Source organism: Xyrauchen texanus, chromosome 25, assembly GCF_025860055.1.
Source record: "Xyrauchen texanus isolate HMW12.3.18 chromosome 25, RBS_HiC_50CHRs, whole genome shotgun sequence".
Lineage (NCBI taxonomy): Eukaryota > Metazoa > Chordata > Actinopteri > Cypriniformes > Catostomidae > Xyrauchen > Xyrauchen texanus.
This window is the reverse complement of record NC_068300.1, coordinates 5,630,539-5,649,435: the sequence shown is the minus strand read 5'-3', so window position 1 is coordinate 5,649,435 and position 18,897 is coordinate 5,630,539. Positions and strand designations below refer to the sequence as shown.

The 18,897-nt window shown below is 40.0% G+C and overlaps 2 protein-coding genes across 5 annotated transcripts in view; one reads left to right on the top strand and one right to left on the bottom strand.

Moving 5' to 3' along the window:
• The window catches only part of LOC127618560 (zinc finger protein 501-like), a 346,529-nt gene that overhangs the window by 16,887 nt on the left and 310,745 nt on the right, over positions 1-18,897 (top strand). The gene's annotated exons all lie outside the window — the stretch shown is intronic.
• The window catches only part of LOC127618590 (zinc finger protein 501-like), a 43,961-nt gene continuing 40,429 nt past the window's right edge, over positions 15,366-18,897 (bottom strand). For all 4 annotated transcript variants that reach the window (XM_052091146.1, XM_052091147.1, XM_052091144.1 and 1 more), the window contains exon 4: positions 15,366-18,528. In XM_052091146.1, coding sequence (XP_051947106.1) covers positions 17,441-18,528 — 1,088 coding nt within the window. In that variant the 3' untranslated portion in view covers positions 15,366-17,440. The remainder of the gene's footprint in view (positions 18,529-18,897) is intronic.

Here is an 18,897-nt window from a genome sequence, read left to right as displayed (position 1 = left end):
TGATGTGAACAGAACCCCACTAAATGTGAATCTTTGCAAAAGCAATGTGCTGAAGTTTTCTTTTCCATGCGATAGCCGTATAAGTTCCTAATTTAAAAAAAAGTGAATACTTATGTACATGGGATTTTTATTTTTAATAAATTTGCAAAGATTTCAAACAAACTTCTTTCACGTTGTTATTATGGGGTATTGTTTGTAGAATTTTGAAGAAAATAATGAATTTAACAATTTTGGAATAAGGCTGTAACAGCAATATGTGGAAAAAGTGAAGCGTGTGAATACTTTCCAGGATGCACTGTAGATAATCGCATGAATAAGTAGGTGTGCAGGTGTTTCTAATAAAGTGCTCAGTGAGTGTAGTTTTCTATTCTGACCAGTGGTGATGGCTTTAAAGGAATATTCCAGATTCAGAACAAGTTATAGCTCAATCAAAAGCATGTGTGGCATAAAGTTGATTACAACAAAAACAACTTTGTCTCATCCCTCCTTTAAAAAAAAATGAAAATGTATGGGGACATTTTTTTTAGAAATGTTAAGTTTATAATGTTAGAAAAGTACTTACATTTTTTCTGTATTATTTGAGCAGTAAAGTTGTTTAAATTATTGTTTTACAGTCATTGAGTGTTTATGGAGTTACGTCATCACTGCAATGAAGTCGTAAAATTGGACAGAACTGTACACAGAAAAGTTTAGAAAGCAATTTTATCACACATATTGTTTACGCCTTGTGGCTGTAATTATGAAACATTGAGTATTTTAAAGTTTATGGATTGGAAGTGATTTTTATTTTTTGGGGGCTTTTTTATAGAAAAGGAGGGATGAGTCAAAATCTATTTTGTGATAATAAACATGTCACCATGTGATCAAATGAGTTTAAAGAAATATCTCACCCAGAACCTAAATTAAGATTTTTATAAGTACATTTCAGCTCTATGCAAGTGAATGGGTGAGAGCTGTTTGGAAGTTCAAAAGTCATGTTTAGGCAGCATAAAAGTAATCCACATGGCTCCAGTCGATCAATTAATGTTTTGTAGAGCATTAAAAACTGGAGAAGGATACAAGGTAATTTCAAAGGCTATGAACATGTCTCGGAGCTCAGTGCAGTCCATCATACAGATGTGGAAGATATATGGAACTACAGACCTTCTGATTACACCACAAAAGTCATTGACTGCAACTGAAAATAATGTCCTTGGCTTGACAATCTCAAAACTATTGCACAATAAGGGGCTGTATGGGAGAGTGGCTGGGTGGAAGCCTTGGCGATTAAAAAAACCTATGCTTGTGTGTAAAGACTTTGCAGTACTTGGAAGATACTGCAAAGATGTGGTAGAAGGTCGTGTGGTCTGATGAGAATAAAGTGGTATTTTCTGGCTGAAACACTAAACTTTATGTGTGGCGCAAAGCCGACTTAACACATCAGCCACACAATGAAACACGCAGGTGTCAGCTTCATGTTTAGGGTGGTGCTTTTCATCAGCATGAACTGGCAGGCTTGTGAAGATTGATTGAAGGATGAATGTTGCAAAATACACAGAGATTTTTGGATTAGAACTTTCCTCTGCCAGAAAGTGTAAAACTGGGAAGAGGTTTGTGTTTCAGCAGGAAATGACCCAGAGCACAAAGACAGAGCAACACTGGAGTGGCTTAAAATGAAGAAAATGGATATCGTTGAGTGGTCCAGTCAAGGTCCTGACCTCTAATTGGTGTAGAGACCTCAAAATTGCTTTCTATCACCGATCCCCAACTAGAGATTAAGTAGAGATTGAGTGATTTTGCAAGGAGGAATGGGCTGATATTGCTCCATCACGATGTGCAAAGTTCATAGAGAATCATCCAAAAATACTGGTGGCTGTAATAGGTGCAAAAGGAGGTTTAACCAAGTATTTAAGAATTAGGATGAATGATGGTTATGGGCATTTTTTTATTTGTCATGATATATGTCATACTTTAATATATTCAAAATTTCGAATCTGACCAAAATGTGCTCTATGTAAGCTTATAAAACCTAAAAACTAATACATTTAAAGCACATCAGAATGACTTCCTGAATCAATGAGCAAAAATACTAATTTGCGTAAAATTTGTATCCTATGTAACCTTTTAAAATTGTACAACTAATAAAGTAATAAGAAAATCACTAGGTATGCTGTGATGGTAAATGTATTGTAGCTATAGATTGTAAAAAAATATTTATAGAAGTGCAAATACTGAATATTACTACACTACATGTCTCAGGTCAGCAGCAATCATCTACACCTTTTTAAGCAGTTAGACATTTTTGGCCATTTCCTTTTGCATGTTATACTATTTATACAAGAAATTTTGAGCAATGCCATAAATGTGGGAGTGACTGTAAATGTGGGAAATAATAACAACAATAATAATAAAATACATTTGATTAAATAAGGAAAATTCTCTGCTATTTTGTAATATTTGTTAGGGGCTGCAGAAAATGGCAGAGAAGAGATTACAGGGAAGACTGATAATTTCCACAATATTTGCTTTTAACATTGTTATTGTTGTAGCATCTTCACCAATCAGACACACAATTATTCATTATTTAATGAATAAGCCTGTCTCAAGACTGTAACAAGCAAATGTCCAAGTAGGCCCAAGCTGACTCCATTATGTCTGTCCCCCACTGATCATTATCAAGCCTTTACTCTGTCTTTACAAGGTCCAGCACTAGTGGACATCAGTGACATTCCAAGCGGGGGAGCTTAGCTGCATGCCAGAGCAATCTGTCCCCCATAAGAAATGGACTCAAAGCCCAGAACACAGACCTTTCTTCATTCATTTATTGACAAACTATAAATTCACATGTACAGTGAGGGGAAAAAATATTTTATCCCCTGCTGATTCTGTACGTTTGCCCACTGACAAAGAAATGATCAGTCTATAATTTTAATGGTAGGTTAATTTGAACAGTTTTAAAAACAAATCCAGAAAAACGCATGTCAAAAATGTTATAAATTGAATTGGTCTGGGGCTCCATGCAAGATCTCACCACCGTGGAGAACGGTGAGGAATCAGCCCAGAACTACAAGGGAGGATCTTGTCAAAGATCTCTTGGCAGCTGGGACCATAGTCACCAAGAAAACAATTGGTCACACACTACGCTGTGAAGGACTGAAATTCTGCAGTGCCTGCAAGGTCCACCTGCTCAAGAAAGCACGTGTACAGGCCCGTCTGAAGTTTGCCAATGAACATCTGAATGATTCAGAGGAGAACTGGGTGAAAGTGTTGTGGTCAGATGAGACCAAAATTGAGCTATTTGGCATCAACTCAACTCGCCGTGTTTGGAGGAGAAGGAATGCTGCCTATGACCCCAAGAACACCATCCCCACCATCAAACATTGAGATGGAAACATTATGTTTGAGGGTGTTTTTCTGCTAAGGGGACAGGACAAATTCACTGCATCAAAGGGACGATGGACAGGGCCATGTATAGTCAAATCTTGAGTGAGAACCTCCTTCCCTCAGCCAGGGTATTAAAAATGGGTCATGGATGCGTATTCCAGCATGACAATGACCCAACAAAGGAGTGGCTCAAAAAGAAGCACATTAAGGTCCTGAAGTGGCCTAGCCAGTCTCCAGACCTTAATCCCATAGAAAATCTGTGGAGGGAGCTGAAGGTTCGAGTTGCCAAATGTCAGCCTCAAAACCTTAATGACTTGGAGAAGATCTGCAAAGAGGAGTGGGACAAAAAACCTCCTGAGATGTGTGCAAACCTGATGGCCAACTTCAAGAAAAGTCTGACCTCTGTGATTGCCAACAAAAAGGGTTTTGCCACCAAGTACTGTTTTGCAGAGGGGTCGAATACTTATTTCCCTCATTAAAATGCAATTAAATTTATAAAATTTTTGACAAGTGTTTTTCTGGATTTTTTGTTGTTATTCTGTCTCTCACTGTTCAAATTAACCTACCATTAAAATTATAGACTGATCATTTGTTTGTCAGTGGGCAAACGAACAATATCAGCAGGGGATCAAATAAATTTTTCCCTCATTTTATATCCCCTGGACATTGTGTATAGGATGATTACGGTCTTTAATAGTGTTTTTTGTACTGTATACTGTTTTATGCATGCTTATGGCAGAACTACCAGATAATGTACAATTAGTGTAACCATGATTCCTATCAAATTAATCCTTGTGTGACACACTGCAAAGTGGTATATATATATAATTCTGATAGCATGCATTGTATGCTTGCTATATTAATCAGAGCATAAATGGGCACACATTAACAGCTTACCCCCAAATCATGCAAACGAGTCAGCTTCCAAACAAAGGAACATTTCCCGCTTGGAAATTACACCTTTCTCATTGGTCGAGCCAGACTCGAGAGGAGGGACCTTCATCAGAAGTTAAAAGACACGTCCCACCTCTTACTCTTTCTTTTTCCACTGACTCTCTCTTCTCTCTGCTCCTGGTCATGCTGACCATGAGGTTGCAGGCCGGCAGGCCTCAACACATCAAGCCATGTGTAACTACATCGACCATGGAGTCAATGAACACCACAGTTCATCATAATTTCTTCATTCAACATGGAAGAAATTGAACTCTATCGACTCAAGGAACTATAAAGACGTTCTGCTGTTACTGCATCCGGGCGCGCTCTCAACAGCCAAGACATTGCAAGTATCGTACCAGTAACTAACTGAACATAGTTTTAGTATAAGATGAAAACCCCTTTGTAACAAAGGTGCTTTTAAATTAAGAACTTGATGGTTCTCTCAGATGGTCAAAAAATTGAAAATTTTCATAACTGCATTTTCACTATTCTGTTCAGGTTTCAGTTAATTTTCATTTGTCCCTTTCCATGTATGAGTGATTTGTGTGTATGTATTTGTTTAGATTAGTTATGTGTTCGTAATTTTGTTAAATAAAGCTTTTGGGTACATTCTTGCGAGCTGATTGATGGTCTGCTTGTAAATCAATGTTAATTTACACTAGATAATTTCGTGCAAATCCAAAAAAACAGTCTAGGATAAGTTTGAAAAAGAAGCTTTTCAAAACATTTAAAAGTGGTGGACAGGAAGTTAGCTTGATCATGACATAATTTTTATCATTGTTCTCGGCATGAACCACGGAATCTATCAAAACCAGTCACATTACAGTAGGCAAAAGGAGTCAATCGCTATTAGCTTTTATAGAAATAGCATTATACATTTTGACCACAAGGTGGCGCTGTCCCAAAAAAAGTCAGTCCTTTCAGAGCATGGTGCCAAAGACACATACCAAGTTTTGTAATGATACGACAAGTCATTGGTAAATATAGCATTTTATGATTAAATTCAAAATGTCTTCTTTTTGGATGTCATGCTAAATTTTCTCTGTCTTACAAGTAACAGGGCATGGAAATCAAGCCCTGTCTATCCTTCTAAGCCGTGTAGATGGATGTCCACACTGGCGGGAAAAGCTTACTCAGTGGCAGGACAAGCTGGATCAGCACTCCACGCAATGGCAGTGCTTCAGATATTCCAATCAAAGCTCCTCAGATAAATGGACGAGCAAGGCTTTGATCCAGAGATTTTCAAAGAGCTACGGGCTGCAACAGACCTAGTGCTGTGTGCCACGAAAGTTAAGGCGCAGGTCATCGGCGAGTCCATGGGCAACCTGGTTATCCTGGAGCGACATACAGTATATGGCTGACCCTCATGGAGTGACAGAGAAAAAACATCACTGTTGAATGCTCCAGTGTCTCCAGACGGCCTCTTTGGCGATGCAGTAAGTTTGCTGAGCGGTACATCATGACTCAGCAGCAGTCACAAGCCACAAGCCACATAGGACACTTTATACTCAAATGGAGCATAGCGCAAATGGCCCATGCATGAGATGCTCATACATTCTCAAAAAATAGCCCTTTTCCTCTTCAAAGCACACACATTATGCGCAGCCGCTTCCCTATTGTGAGCGACGCATTATATCACATGGTGAGCAAACCAAGTTGCCCCCTGTCCATTATGCGAACGCGTGGCGAGCCCTAACGGATGCAAAAAACGATCGAACGTGGTTATATGATACAATTTGCTTGCCGGCCACCCCATTTTCACGGTGTTCTGTCTTCCATGGTTTCATCCGAAGACACGCCCGCGTTACGAGCCAAAATACACAATCTCATCGTGAAAAATACGATAGAAATTGTGCCAAATTGTCAAGCACAAAAAGGGTTTCCCTCTCGTTCGAGGGAACAGCATATCAATTCAAAGTGCTGCCCTTCGGGCTATCTCTGGCTACACACACATTAACAAAGTGCATTAATACAGTTCTCACCCCTCTGAGACTGAGCGACGTACGCATCTTGAACTACCTCGACAATTGGCTGTTACTGGCGCAATCAGAGGCTCTGTTATGCCAGCACAGAGACTTACTGCTTCAGCATCTAAACAGCTTGGGCCTTAATGTAAACTGTCAGAAAAGTCCCTTTTTGGGAGTTCGCCTTGACTGCACGAGCGGGTGCGCGCACCTCACGAGTGTGCGCATTCAGGCCATTCTACAGTGTCTGTCTCAGTTCAAACTGAGGAGAACACTTCCACTGAAGCTGTTTAAGAAAGCATTGGGACTTATGACAGCGGCATCAGCCGTTATCCCATTAGGTCTCTTACACATGAGACCTCTTCAGTGCTGGCTGAAGCGCCGTGTGCCACAACATGCTTGGCGCCAAGGCGCATGTACATCACTATATCCCGCCGTTGTATAGCTGCATTGGTACCATGGACAGCTTCTGCATTTTACCAGTGAGGTGTCGAGCTGGGGCAAATTATCAGGCGGAAAGTGGTGCCTACGGATGCTTCCAACACAGGTTGGTGGGAGGTGTGCAATGGGCGCCTGACTTTCGGCACCTGGACAGGTCAGAGGAGGGCGTGGCATATCAACCGCCTAGATCTATCATCTGTAATTCTAGCCTTTAAGGCTTTTCAGTCATAAAAAGTGAACTGTCATGTCCTGGTTTGCTCAGACAACATGACAGTTGTCGCATATATAAACCACCAAGGTGGAATTTATTCACCGCCACTGTTGAGACTGATGTGACACCTATGGAGCAAGCGTCATATCCTCTCCATGAGAGCAACATATGTCCCAGGTCGCCTGAATTACGGCACGGACCTACTGTCATGCCAAGGGGTGATACCGCGTGATTGGAGACTTCATCCTCAATCGGTATTGAGGATTTGGGAAATATTCTGCAAAGCAGAAATCTACCTATTTGCCTCAGTGGAGAATGCCCACTGTACCTTTTTGTATTCGAAGTCCCAAGCCCCATTTGGAACGGATGCAATGGCACACAAATGGCCAGTGAAACGCAAATATGCATTTCCTCTGATATGCCTGATCCACTCTGTCATATGCAAAGTCTGAGAGAATTCATTAGTTTGAGAGTGTTATTAGCTGCACCAAAATGGCCCAACCAGCCATGGTTTCCAGAAATGATGGAGATGCTATGCAGCTCACCATGGGAAATACCACTGAGGAGGGATCTCCTCTCTCAGACGCAGGGCACAATCTGGCATTCCCAGCCCCAGCTGTGGAACCTGCATGTGTTGCCTCTGAACAGTGCACTCTTCACGCATCAGAACTGATGCATTCAGACATGAACACCATTTTACAAGCCAGAGCACTGTCCACAAGACGCCTCTATGCACTAAAATGGAAGGTTTTCACTGATTGGTGTCTCTCGCCTAGCAACGACCCAGTAAACTGCTATACATTCTAATATTTCTTCAAGAGCGATTAGACGCAGGACCCCGTCAATGCTCAAAGTGTATGTGGTAACCATATCTGCGTATCACGCACATGAAACCGGCACCTCTATAGGAAAGCATGAATTAATTATAAAGTTCCTTAAAGAAGCAAGACGATTAAACCCACCTCAGCCGGCTACAGTCCCGACTTGGGACATAACTTTAGTCCTAAATGTTTAGCCTTTGGACTCTCCGTTAAGACCGCACTACTGCTGACTCTGGCCTCAGTAAAAAAGGTAGGTGACCTGCATGCACTATCAGTTGACAATTCATGTCTGGAGTTTTTATCCCGGTCTTTCAAGAGCCACTGTCAAACCCAGAAAAGGCTATGTACCCAAGGTTCTGACCACACCCTTCAAAGCGCAGGGGGTTCACCTTCAGGTCTTCTTCCCTCCTCCATTTAATTCAGATGAGGAACAATCATTGCATTTGTTATGTCCTGTGTGGACACTACAAACATACTTTGAACGTACATGCCAGTTAAGACTGTCTGATTAGCTCTTTGTATGCTATGGAGGATGCACAAAAGGAATGTTTGTCTCTAAGCAAAGACTTTGTCACTGATTGGTCCCAATTTGTGGGCTTCTGCTTGTCCACTCGCCTTTTGAGGATTGACCACAGGTTCTCTATGGGATTAAGATCCGGGGAGTTATCTGGCCACTGATCCAAATTTTAAATGGAATGATCTCCGAGCCACTTCATTATCACTCTTGCCTTGTGACATGGTGCTCCATCATGCTGAAAAATGCACGGATCATCACCAAATTGCTCCTGGATGGTTGGGAGAAGTTGCTCTTGCAGGACATTTTGATACCATTCTTTATTCATGGCAGTATTTTTGGGCAGAACTGTGAGAGAGCCCATTCCCTTGGATGAAAAGCAATCCCACACATGGATGATCTCAGGATGCTTCACATTTTTGGCATGACACAGGACTCATGGTAGCGTTCACCTTTTCTTCTCCTGACTATCGATTTTCCAGATGTCCCAAACAGTCGGAAGGGGGCTTCATCACTTTGCACCAGTCTTCTGCTGTCCAATCCTTGTACTTCCTGCAGAATTTCAGCCTGTCCTTGATGTTTTTCTTGGAGAGAAGTGGCTTCTTTGCTGCCCTTTTTGACACCAGGCCATTGTCCATTGCCATCTGGCATGCAGATGCACTCACACCAACCTGCTGCCAATATTGAGCAAGCTCTGCAATGGTGGTGACACGATTCCATAGCTGACTCCTCAGGAGGAGACGGTCCTGGACACTCTGGGACATCCTGAAGCCTTCTTCACTGCAGTTGAAGCTCTATCTTGAAGTTCTTGATGATCCAGTAAATGGTTCTTTCAGGTGCAATTCCTTTGCATGTGAGGCCATTTTGATTCAAAGCGATGATGGCTGCACGATTTCTTTAGAGGTAACCATTGCTAACAAGAACACAATGACTGGAAGCACTTCTTCCCTCCTTTTATAGCAATCAGTCTGCTCTTATAATCCAATCAGAGTGATTTCACCTGACTGCTACTGGTTCACACTTCCCAGGTGCTGCTGATATGATTATTGAAATAATGTTAGCTGGTCATGTTCCAGGGCCAAAACAAAACTGTGAAATTTGGGTTTTTGTGATAAAGTTAGTTTTTTTGGCCAATTAAGCTTTTTGCAATTATTTAAAATTATAATAATATAGAAAAAATGGGAATCAACACCACAACAACAAAAGCAGAAAACGTTGCGAAACACAACATTTATATCGCTGCCAATACTTTTGGCCACGGCTGTAGATGGCGGTAATGCTCTATTTTAGAATGCGAGTCGCCAATACAAAAAAAGAAGAACGAGTGCGAGAATGGAAGGTGAACCGCATCTACCTTATGTTCCTCCTGAAACACCAGTAAAAGGAAACAAGAAAAGAAAGACTGTGTTAGAAACTTCTACACCGAAAAAATGTCTGGATCAAGAGCGTGCTAAAAGCAGAATTAATATTGACATTGCTTTTCCACACTGGAGGCAACTGCGGGACTCAAAGGGTCTGAAAAATGATGCCACGGTTGCTGATTTTCTTTTGGACAGGTAATTACATGGTTTGAGGTTATAAAGATGATGTCATGCACTTTGTGCTCACTGCTGCTTTTTTGTTATCATTTGCGTAAAGTTAGAAATGTCAAAACTATAATGTGTGTTCAACAAGCTGTAAGAAGCCGATTGTTTTTTTTTTTTTACATGAGCCATGGCAATGTAAATGTTTTGCTGTCATTGTAAATGTTCACTTTCACCTGCCTAAAGAGGAAAATCTGAGATGAATGAGTGGTTCTCAATGGTTTTGTCAGAGAGAAATAATTTTTTTTAAAACATAATAACCGTAAATAAGTTGTTTACGTTTGTTATTATTGATACTATCCTGTGAATGAGACAGGAGGTAATCTGAAACCTCTTCACTGCTAGCTTTTGGGGTTTTTTCTACTGTGGATAGTACCTGAAGCTTTTTTTTAGTACCACCTCAGTCAAGGTTCCAAGCGAGCCGAGCCAATGCTAAATGTGATGTCCAATCCCTGCAGATCACTGATTGGTCAGTGAGAATCGTCACTACAAGTGTCACTGGATTTGTGACACGAGACATCAACCCGCTAGTTTTAAAGTTAGCTACAGCGATAGCTGTGTCATTTGTTCAAGCAACTTTCAAATTGTAAAACAAAATGGCTGTGCGCAAAACCACGCCATGGTCAATAAACAAGGTGCAGATGTTCCTCTTGTTTGCGACGAACGAAATTACATGAAAAAGTCTTTCAGGAAGTGTCTGCTGTTGGCTGCACATGGTTACCACTGGACCTACCAACAGTGTAGGGAAAAGTTAAAAAAATGTATAAGTGACTACAGCACCATCAAGGAAATGTGTCTAATCCAGCGAGCAATGGGAGGGAGAGTGCCCTGGACTGCCCTGCCATGGCGTTGCTGGAGTCAATGATGGAGGATGGTATGGTATGTTTGTTATGTTAACTCTATATTCTGCTTGAAATCTTCACTTTCTTTAGTTGACCAGCAACTGGAAAGCTTCTAAATCAACCAGACCAATTTAACTGTTACACTTGTGTAAAATCACCATGCAACAACTGCTTTATGCAGCACAATGAGCTAGTAGCTAACAGCTAGCGGTCATGTTATTGTTTATGGTCAGTAATGTTTGTGTCCCGTTTAAGATGATGTCACGGCAATAGAGGCGGTGCAACTATGACGAGCAGCCTATAATCCCACCCACGTGGAGGCTGAACTAAACTGCAGTGGAAAAGCAAGCTCAGAAAAGTCAAGCGAGTAGAGTCGAATCGTAACGTGCCGTAACGTGCAGTGGAAAAGTGTTATTAGACTCTGCTCTGCGCGTGTACATGTGTGATAGAGGAGGCGTGGCTTTGGAGACACCTCTGAAATGAGGGCAGGCTCTATGCTTTCAAAGCTAGCTTTCTAACTGCTAGCCTCTCTCTATTACACATCCTAGCTTTAAACAATGCAATTGAACGTACTCCATTTTTTGACAGTCCAAAATGTATATTTAAGGTGCATCAAAATAATCCACACAACTCCAGTTGACAAATAAAGTTCTTCTGAACCCAAACGATTGAATATTTTAAGAAACAAAACAATAATTTTATGCTTTTAAACTACAAATGTTCACTTCCGTACATCTCTGTGATGTGCGCTCACGAGAGGGATGACGTAAGCTTGTTGGTAAGGTCACGCATGGAGGAGGCAGGAAGCACGTAAATGTTTACAAGAGAAACTTGCACATGCCAAGTTTACCAAAACAGTCCAAAACAATATAAAATAAAAAATTATTTCCAAATAATAATGTAAAAAAAAACATTACTTCAGTAAATAGCAGAAATATATAGGCTATATCAGCCATGGCACACTTTTTACAACTAAAACATTCTACGGCACATCACTATCCCACATATGCTAACCATCTTCAATATCTTCCTTTTTAAGAACTTTTTTTTAAGAATGTTTTTTGTCCGTCTTAGTAGCATGTTTACTTGTAATGTTTGAAATTCGGCTATGCAAAAAAAAAAAAAACAAGTCACATACAGCACTTTCGTTGATGGACAGGGTTGTAAAAATTCTGTCATACACCTGTCATTTTCATAGTTTAATGATAATAAAACATTTAATAGATTTATTTTCATTCATATTTTCATTTTTAATCATGAATTTACAGGACGAGCATAGAGCTGATTAAGCATTTATTTATTTATGAAGAGAACAGATGAACAACAGAGACACAAAGCAGATTGATGTTTATTTCCCCGCAACATGACATATGAACAACGCAATATTACAAAAAACAAATACGATTAAAAAATGAACAAACACGTAAAAGATTAACTGAACAGAACTCAATCGACAACTCAGACCTTCCTCCTGGTCCGCATCAACTTAAACAGGGTGCTCACCTGTGCGTAATCAAACACTTTGGTGTGACGTCACTTCATAGACTACAATGTATTCTGCAGTGCTGACGCGTGTCATGTGATGACCCTTAACGTGTATCAGTCACTTTTGCACATTAATCATTGCTCTTCACAATCACAAAATTGACCGATTATGGTTTCAAAATGGCAAAATTCTCTGAAAGGTGAGGAGTTTTTATTCCTGAAATGTTTTTGTTTTCATGCATTTATTTATTTCATGGAATTTGATAATTTTCCATGGCAAACCTGACCAACTTTTGCGGCACAGTGGTTGGGAAACACTGGATCAACCCAAACCACCATCGCAACTACGATAAGAACAGGATGTTTCTCAGTGGTACGTTTATATGTAGTTTGACAATAACGTGAGTTAGCCGGTTAGCAGAGGCTAACAGCGTGCACTGGCTGTACATGTAAACAGAGCAGAGACGGCTTTTTTGCTTCCAAATTACATAGGTTAGTACAGGAAGTCTGGAATTACTAAGGACTCATTTCATGTGTTCTGAATCGGTTCTTTCTTTTGGGTGTCAATAACATTTGTCATGCATGTGCCTGGACCCTCTGGAGGTGGTTGCTGAGAAGAGAATGTCTAAATTTCTGACCATCAAAGGCAATAAATCTCACTCGATATTTGGCATGCTTGATGAAACGAGGAGCACCTTCAGCAGTAGACTAATCCTAAATCTGTGCAGCAGTGAGCAATACAGAAGTGCCTCTATCTATTCTGTTGAACCATGTTGTATTTCCGTCATCAACTTGCGTCACCACAAACCTCCACATGATTGAGAACACAATGCAGGTCTCTATATTTGTGTCTTTTATTAATTTGCCATCATTATGCGCACCAGAGTGAACAACACTTGGGCCTCTGTGTCGCATTCTGTAATTCAGCAGATGTAGATATCTAAGAAAGTGACTATATCCTCAACAGCAGTGCAAAATATGAAAAGACAATGCAGAAAAGCAGAGCGCATGTGGCGGAAGACAAAACTTGTAGTCCATTATAACATCTACAAAGACAGCATCCATGCTTTTAATATGGAACTAGGCAAAGCTAGACAGACTTTCTTCTCGAATATTATAAACAGCAACTTAAACAACACACGCAATCTTTTTGCGACTGTAGAGAGACTGACAAACCCCCCAAGCCAGATTCCCAGTGAAATGCTCTCAGACAGCAAGTGCAGTGAGTTTGCTTCTTTCTTCTCTGAAAAAATCAATAATATCAGAAAGGTGATCAGCACATCCTTGAGTTGTGCTGGGGTCAGACAAATCAAACCACAACCTGAGAAAGTAGTTACTATGTCTGATTTCAAAAGAAATTGATGGCAAAATTTTGGAAGAAACCGTACAGCACCTTAAAACATCAACCTGCACCCTTGATGCACTTCCCACATCTTTTTTCAAAAGTGTGTTCAACTGTTTAGAAGCAGATCTCCTAGAAGTGATAAACTCTTCACTTCTCTCTGGGAGTTTTCCAAACCCCTGAAAACTGCAGTTGTCAAGCCCCTCTTGAAAAAGAGCAATCTGGATAAGACCATATTAAGCAACTATAGACCGATCTCAAATCTTGCTTTCATAGGCAAGATCATTGAAAAAGTTGTCTTCAATCAGCTGAACAAATTCTTGAACTCAAATGGATACTTTGACAATTTTCAATCTGGTTTCCGATCGCATCACAGCACAGAGACAAGCTCATAAAGATAATAAGCGATATTACGCTTAAATACTGATACAGGCAAATTATCAGTACTGGTACTACTCGACCTCAGTGCTGCATTTGACACTGTTGATCATAACATACTTCTTGACAGGCTGGAAAACTGGGTGGGGCTTTCTGGGATGGTCCTAAAATGGTTCAGGTCATACTTAGAAGGGAGAGGTTATTATGTGAGTATAGGAGACCATAAGTCTGAGTGGACGTCCATGACATGCGGAGTCCCTCAAGGCTCAATTCTTGCGCCACTCCTGTTCAACCTGTATATGCTCCCAATGAGCCAAATAATGAAAAAGAACCAAACTGCTTACCACAGCTATGCAGACGACACACAGATCTACTTAGCCCTATCACCTAACGATTACAGCCCCATTGACTCCCTGTGCCAATGCATTGATGAAGTTAACAGTTGGATGTGCCAAAACATTCTTCAGTTAAACAAAGACAAAACTGAAGTCATTGTGTTTGGAAACAAAGATGATGTTCTCAAGGTGAATGCATACCTTGACGCTTTAGGAATCTTGGTGTGTCTCTAGAGTCAGACCTTAGTTTCAGTAGTCATGTCAAAGCAATAACTAAATCAGCATACTATCATCTGAAAAATATTGCAAGAATTAGATGCTTTGTTTCCAGTCAAGACCTGGAGAAACTTGTGCATGCTTTCATCACCAGCAGGGTGGATTATTGTAATGGACTCCTCACTGGCCTTCCCAAAAAGACCATAAGACAGTTGCAGCTCATACAGAACGCCGCTGCCAGGATTCTGAGCAGAACCAGAAAATATGAACATATCACACCAGTCCTCAGGTCTTTACACTGGCTCCCAGTTACATTTAGGATTGATTTTAAAGTATTATTACTGGTATATAAATCACTCAATGGGCTAGGACCTCAATGTATTGCAGATATGCTCGCTGAATATAAACCCAACAGATCACTCAGATCATTAGGATCACATCAGCTAGAAATACCAAGGGTTCACTCTAAGCAAGGAGAGTCTGCTTTTAGCTATTATGCCAGCCGCAGCTGGAACCAGCTTCCAGAAGAGATCAGATGTGCTCCTACAGTAGTCACATTCAAATCCAGACTCAACACACATCTGTTTAGCTGTGCATTTACTGAATGAGCACTGTGCCACTGTGTGTCCGACTGTTTGTACTGTATTTTATTTTATTCTAAACTGTTTCAATTATTCTTATTTTTTTTATTCTTATTTTAATCTCTTCTATGTAAAGCACTTTGAATTACCATTGTGTATGAAATGTGCTATATAAATAAACTTGCCTTGCCTTGCCTTGATGCTCAAAATCTTTTTTAATAACACAGTTGATTGCAAGCTCACTCTCGCACATACAGTGGATATAAAAGTCTACACACCCCTGTTAAAATGCCAGGTTCTTGTGATGTAAAAGAATGAGACAAAGATAAATAATGTCAGAACTTTTTCCACCTTTAATGTGACCTATAACATGAACAATTCAATTGAAAAACAATCTAAACTCTTTGAAGGGGAAAAATAAAAAAGCTCACAATAACCTGGTTGCATAAGTGTGCACACCCTTAAACTAATACTTTGTTGAAGCACCTTTTGATTTTTTTACAGCACTCAATCTTTTTGGGTAGGAGTCTATTAGCATGGCACATCTTGACGTGGCAATATTTGCCCACTCTTCTTTGCAAAAGTGCTCCAAATCTGTCAGATTGCGAGGACATCTCCTGTGCACAGCCCTCTTCAGAACACCCCACAGATGTTCAATTGGATTCAGGTCTGGGCTCTGGCTGGGCCATTCCAAAACGTTAATCTTATTCTGGTGAAGCCATGCTTTTGTGGATTTGGATGTGTGCTTTGAGTTGTTGTCTTGCTGAAAGGTGAACTTCCTCTTCAGCTTTCTAACGGATGCCTGAAGGTTTTGTGCCAAAATTGACTGGTATTTGGAACTGTTCATAATTCCCTCCACCCCGACTAAGGCCCCAGTTCCAGCTGAAGAAAAACAGCCCCAAAGCATGATGCTGCCACCACCATGCTTCACTGTGGGTATGGTGTTCTTTGGGTGATGTGCAGTGTTGTTTTTGCACCAAACATACCTTTTGGAATTATGGCCAAAAATTCCAACCTTGGTTTCATCAGACCATAACACATTTTCCCACGTGCTTTTGGGAGACTTGATGTTTGTTTTTGCAATTTTCAGCCGGGCTTGGATGTTTTTCTTTGTAAGAAAAGGCTTCCATCTTGCCACCCTACCCCATAGCCCATTCATATGAAAAATATGGGAGATTATGGTCACATGTACCACACAGCCAGTACTTGCCAGAAATTCCTGCAGTTACTTTAATGTTGCTGTAGGCCTCTTTGAAGCATCCCTGACCAGTTTTCTTCTCGTCTTTTCATCAATTTTGAAGGGATGTCCAGTTCTTGGTTATGTCTCTGTTGTGCCATATTTTCTCCACTTGATGTTGACTGTCTTCACTGTGTTCCATGGTATATATAATGCTTTGGAAATTCTTTTGTACTCTTCTCCTGACTGATATCTTTCAACAATGAGATCTGTCTGATGCTCTCTGCGGACAAAAGCTTTTGCTCTGAGATGCAACTATGAAAATGTCAGGAAAATCCTACTAGAACAGCTGAAATGTATTTGTGATTAATCAGAGTCACTTTAAATGATGGCAGGTGTGTAATGACTTCTATTTAACATGACTTTGAATGTGATTGGATAATTCTGAACACAGAACACATCCCAGTTATAAGAGGGTGTGCAAACTTATGCAACCAGGCTATTGTGAGTTTTTTCACAATATTTCAGTTTGTTTTTCAATAGAATTGTTCACATTATAGGTCACATTAAAGGTGGAAAAAGTTCTGACATGATTTATCTTTGTCTCATTCTTTTACATCACAAGAACCTGGCATTTTAACAGGGGTGTGTAGACTTTTTTATATCCACTGTATATAAAAGGCACCTTGTCTCTTTTGTGTCCAAAAGCGTTCCCTTCCACTCATGGTGCACGTGTGTGTTTCATTTTGTGCAATTGATGATGTCATTATGCTTATGTCAGAATAACATATGCACAATTTATTTTACTTGCTGAACAAGTGTTGGCCTGAGTACAGTTTGCTTTCTCGCTCATGCGAACCATGTCACAGTTCTATTGCAAACAAACTCAGACAACCTCCTAAAGGTAGTCCCGGGTTAGGAATCATGGTCTGCAATACAGCTTTCACATTACCAACCTTTCTAATGAACTGTGCTCTAATTTGGATTAAACTGCCAGTGTGAAAACTCCCCCCGTTAACATCTGCTGAACATCTTAGAAAGATCAGATTTACGAACATTCTAAATCATAAACATCATAAAGACATCTGCTGAATGTCTTATTGACATCCGAGAGGAAACATCTTATAGAAATATTGCTGTTGAACAAACAATCCCCCAAAAAATTATTCTTCCAGATGTACACACACATTAAATAGATGTCTGGGTGATGTAGTGTTGTATCAGGGTCTTTGTGTTTATTTGAATTTCCAACTATTTACTTGATTTTGTTGGAACTGAAGATGACTTTTGCTCACTTTGACAGTTCTTTTTTACATGTTTCCATAAAGCACTTGCTGCTCTTAAACGTTTCCCACATGAAGAGCAGTGGAATGGTTTTTCTCCAGTATGAATTCTCTCATGTGTTTTCAGGTTTTGTGACAGAGTGAAACTCTTTCCACAGTGTGAGCACTTGTAAGGTTTTTCTCCAGTATGAATTCTCTCATGTGTTTTCAGGTTTTGTGACTGAGAGAAACTCTTTCCACAGTGTGAGCAAATGTATGGTTTTTCTCCAGTATGGATTCTCTCATGTGTTTTCAGAGTTTGTGACTGAGTGAAACTCTTTCCACAGTGTGAGCAAATGTATGGTTTTTCTCCAGTATGGATTCTCTTGTGTTTTTTCAGGTCTTGTGACAAAGTGAAACTTTTTCCACAGTGTGAGCACTTGTAAGGGTTATCTCCAGTATGAATTCTCTTGTGTTTTTTCAGGTCTTGTGACTGAGTGAAACTCTTTCCACAGTGTGAGCACTTGTAAGGTTTTTCTCCAGTATGGATTCTTTGGTGCTGTTTCAAGTTGCCAGCTGTTGTAAAGATCTTCCCACATTCAGAGCACATATGAGCACTCTCACCGGTATGTATTGTCTGATGCTCTTTTAAATTGGACAGGCATGCAAAACTCTTCCCACAAAAAGAACACTTAGGCTTCTCATTTGTGTGTGTTTTCAGATGTTGTTTTAGGACTGAATTCAAAACAAATGTTTTACCACACTGATCACATTCAAATGTTTTTTCTCCAGAGTGAAAGCGGAGATGATTCTTGAAATAGTATACAGATGAAAAACTTTTTCCACACTGATTGCACTTGTATGGTCTTTCTCCTGTGTGAACTCTCATGTGTCTATTAAGATGACTTTTACATGTGAAACTCTTTCCACACTGAGAGCAGATGAATGCATTTTTGGCTGCTCTTCTTTGAGGCTTTTTTGGTGTAAAATTCTTCTTAGTCTTTGAGCCACTCTGATACTGATGTTTTTCCTCCACTTCATTCAGTTCTTGAATTTCCTCTTTTAATTCCATCAGATCTGCAATGAACACAGTAAATTGATAAATCAATTCAAGAGGGAACATTTTAAATAATCAAATTGAACACTAATTTAATGTCTTTTCTTTGTTATAAATTTTTTTTATTGATTCCAAGACAGACAAAAATAAATGTAACCACAAAATTATGCATTTGGAATCAACTTATAAACCACCCCCATGCACAAATACAAAATAATATCATACACACATATAAACAGACACACAAATAGAAAAACAGAAGTACATAAAAAAAGGCAAAGTTCAACATATAGGGGGAAAAAAATGAATATAGAAAATTGTCTCCCTCCACAGCTCCACACTAGGACCCCACCAAATGAGACAAATAACTGTCCCATTTTCTGCCATGA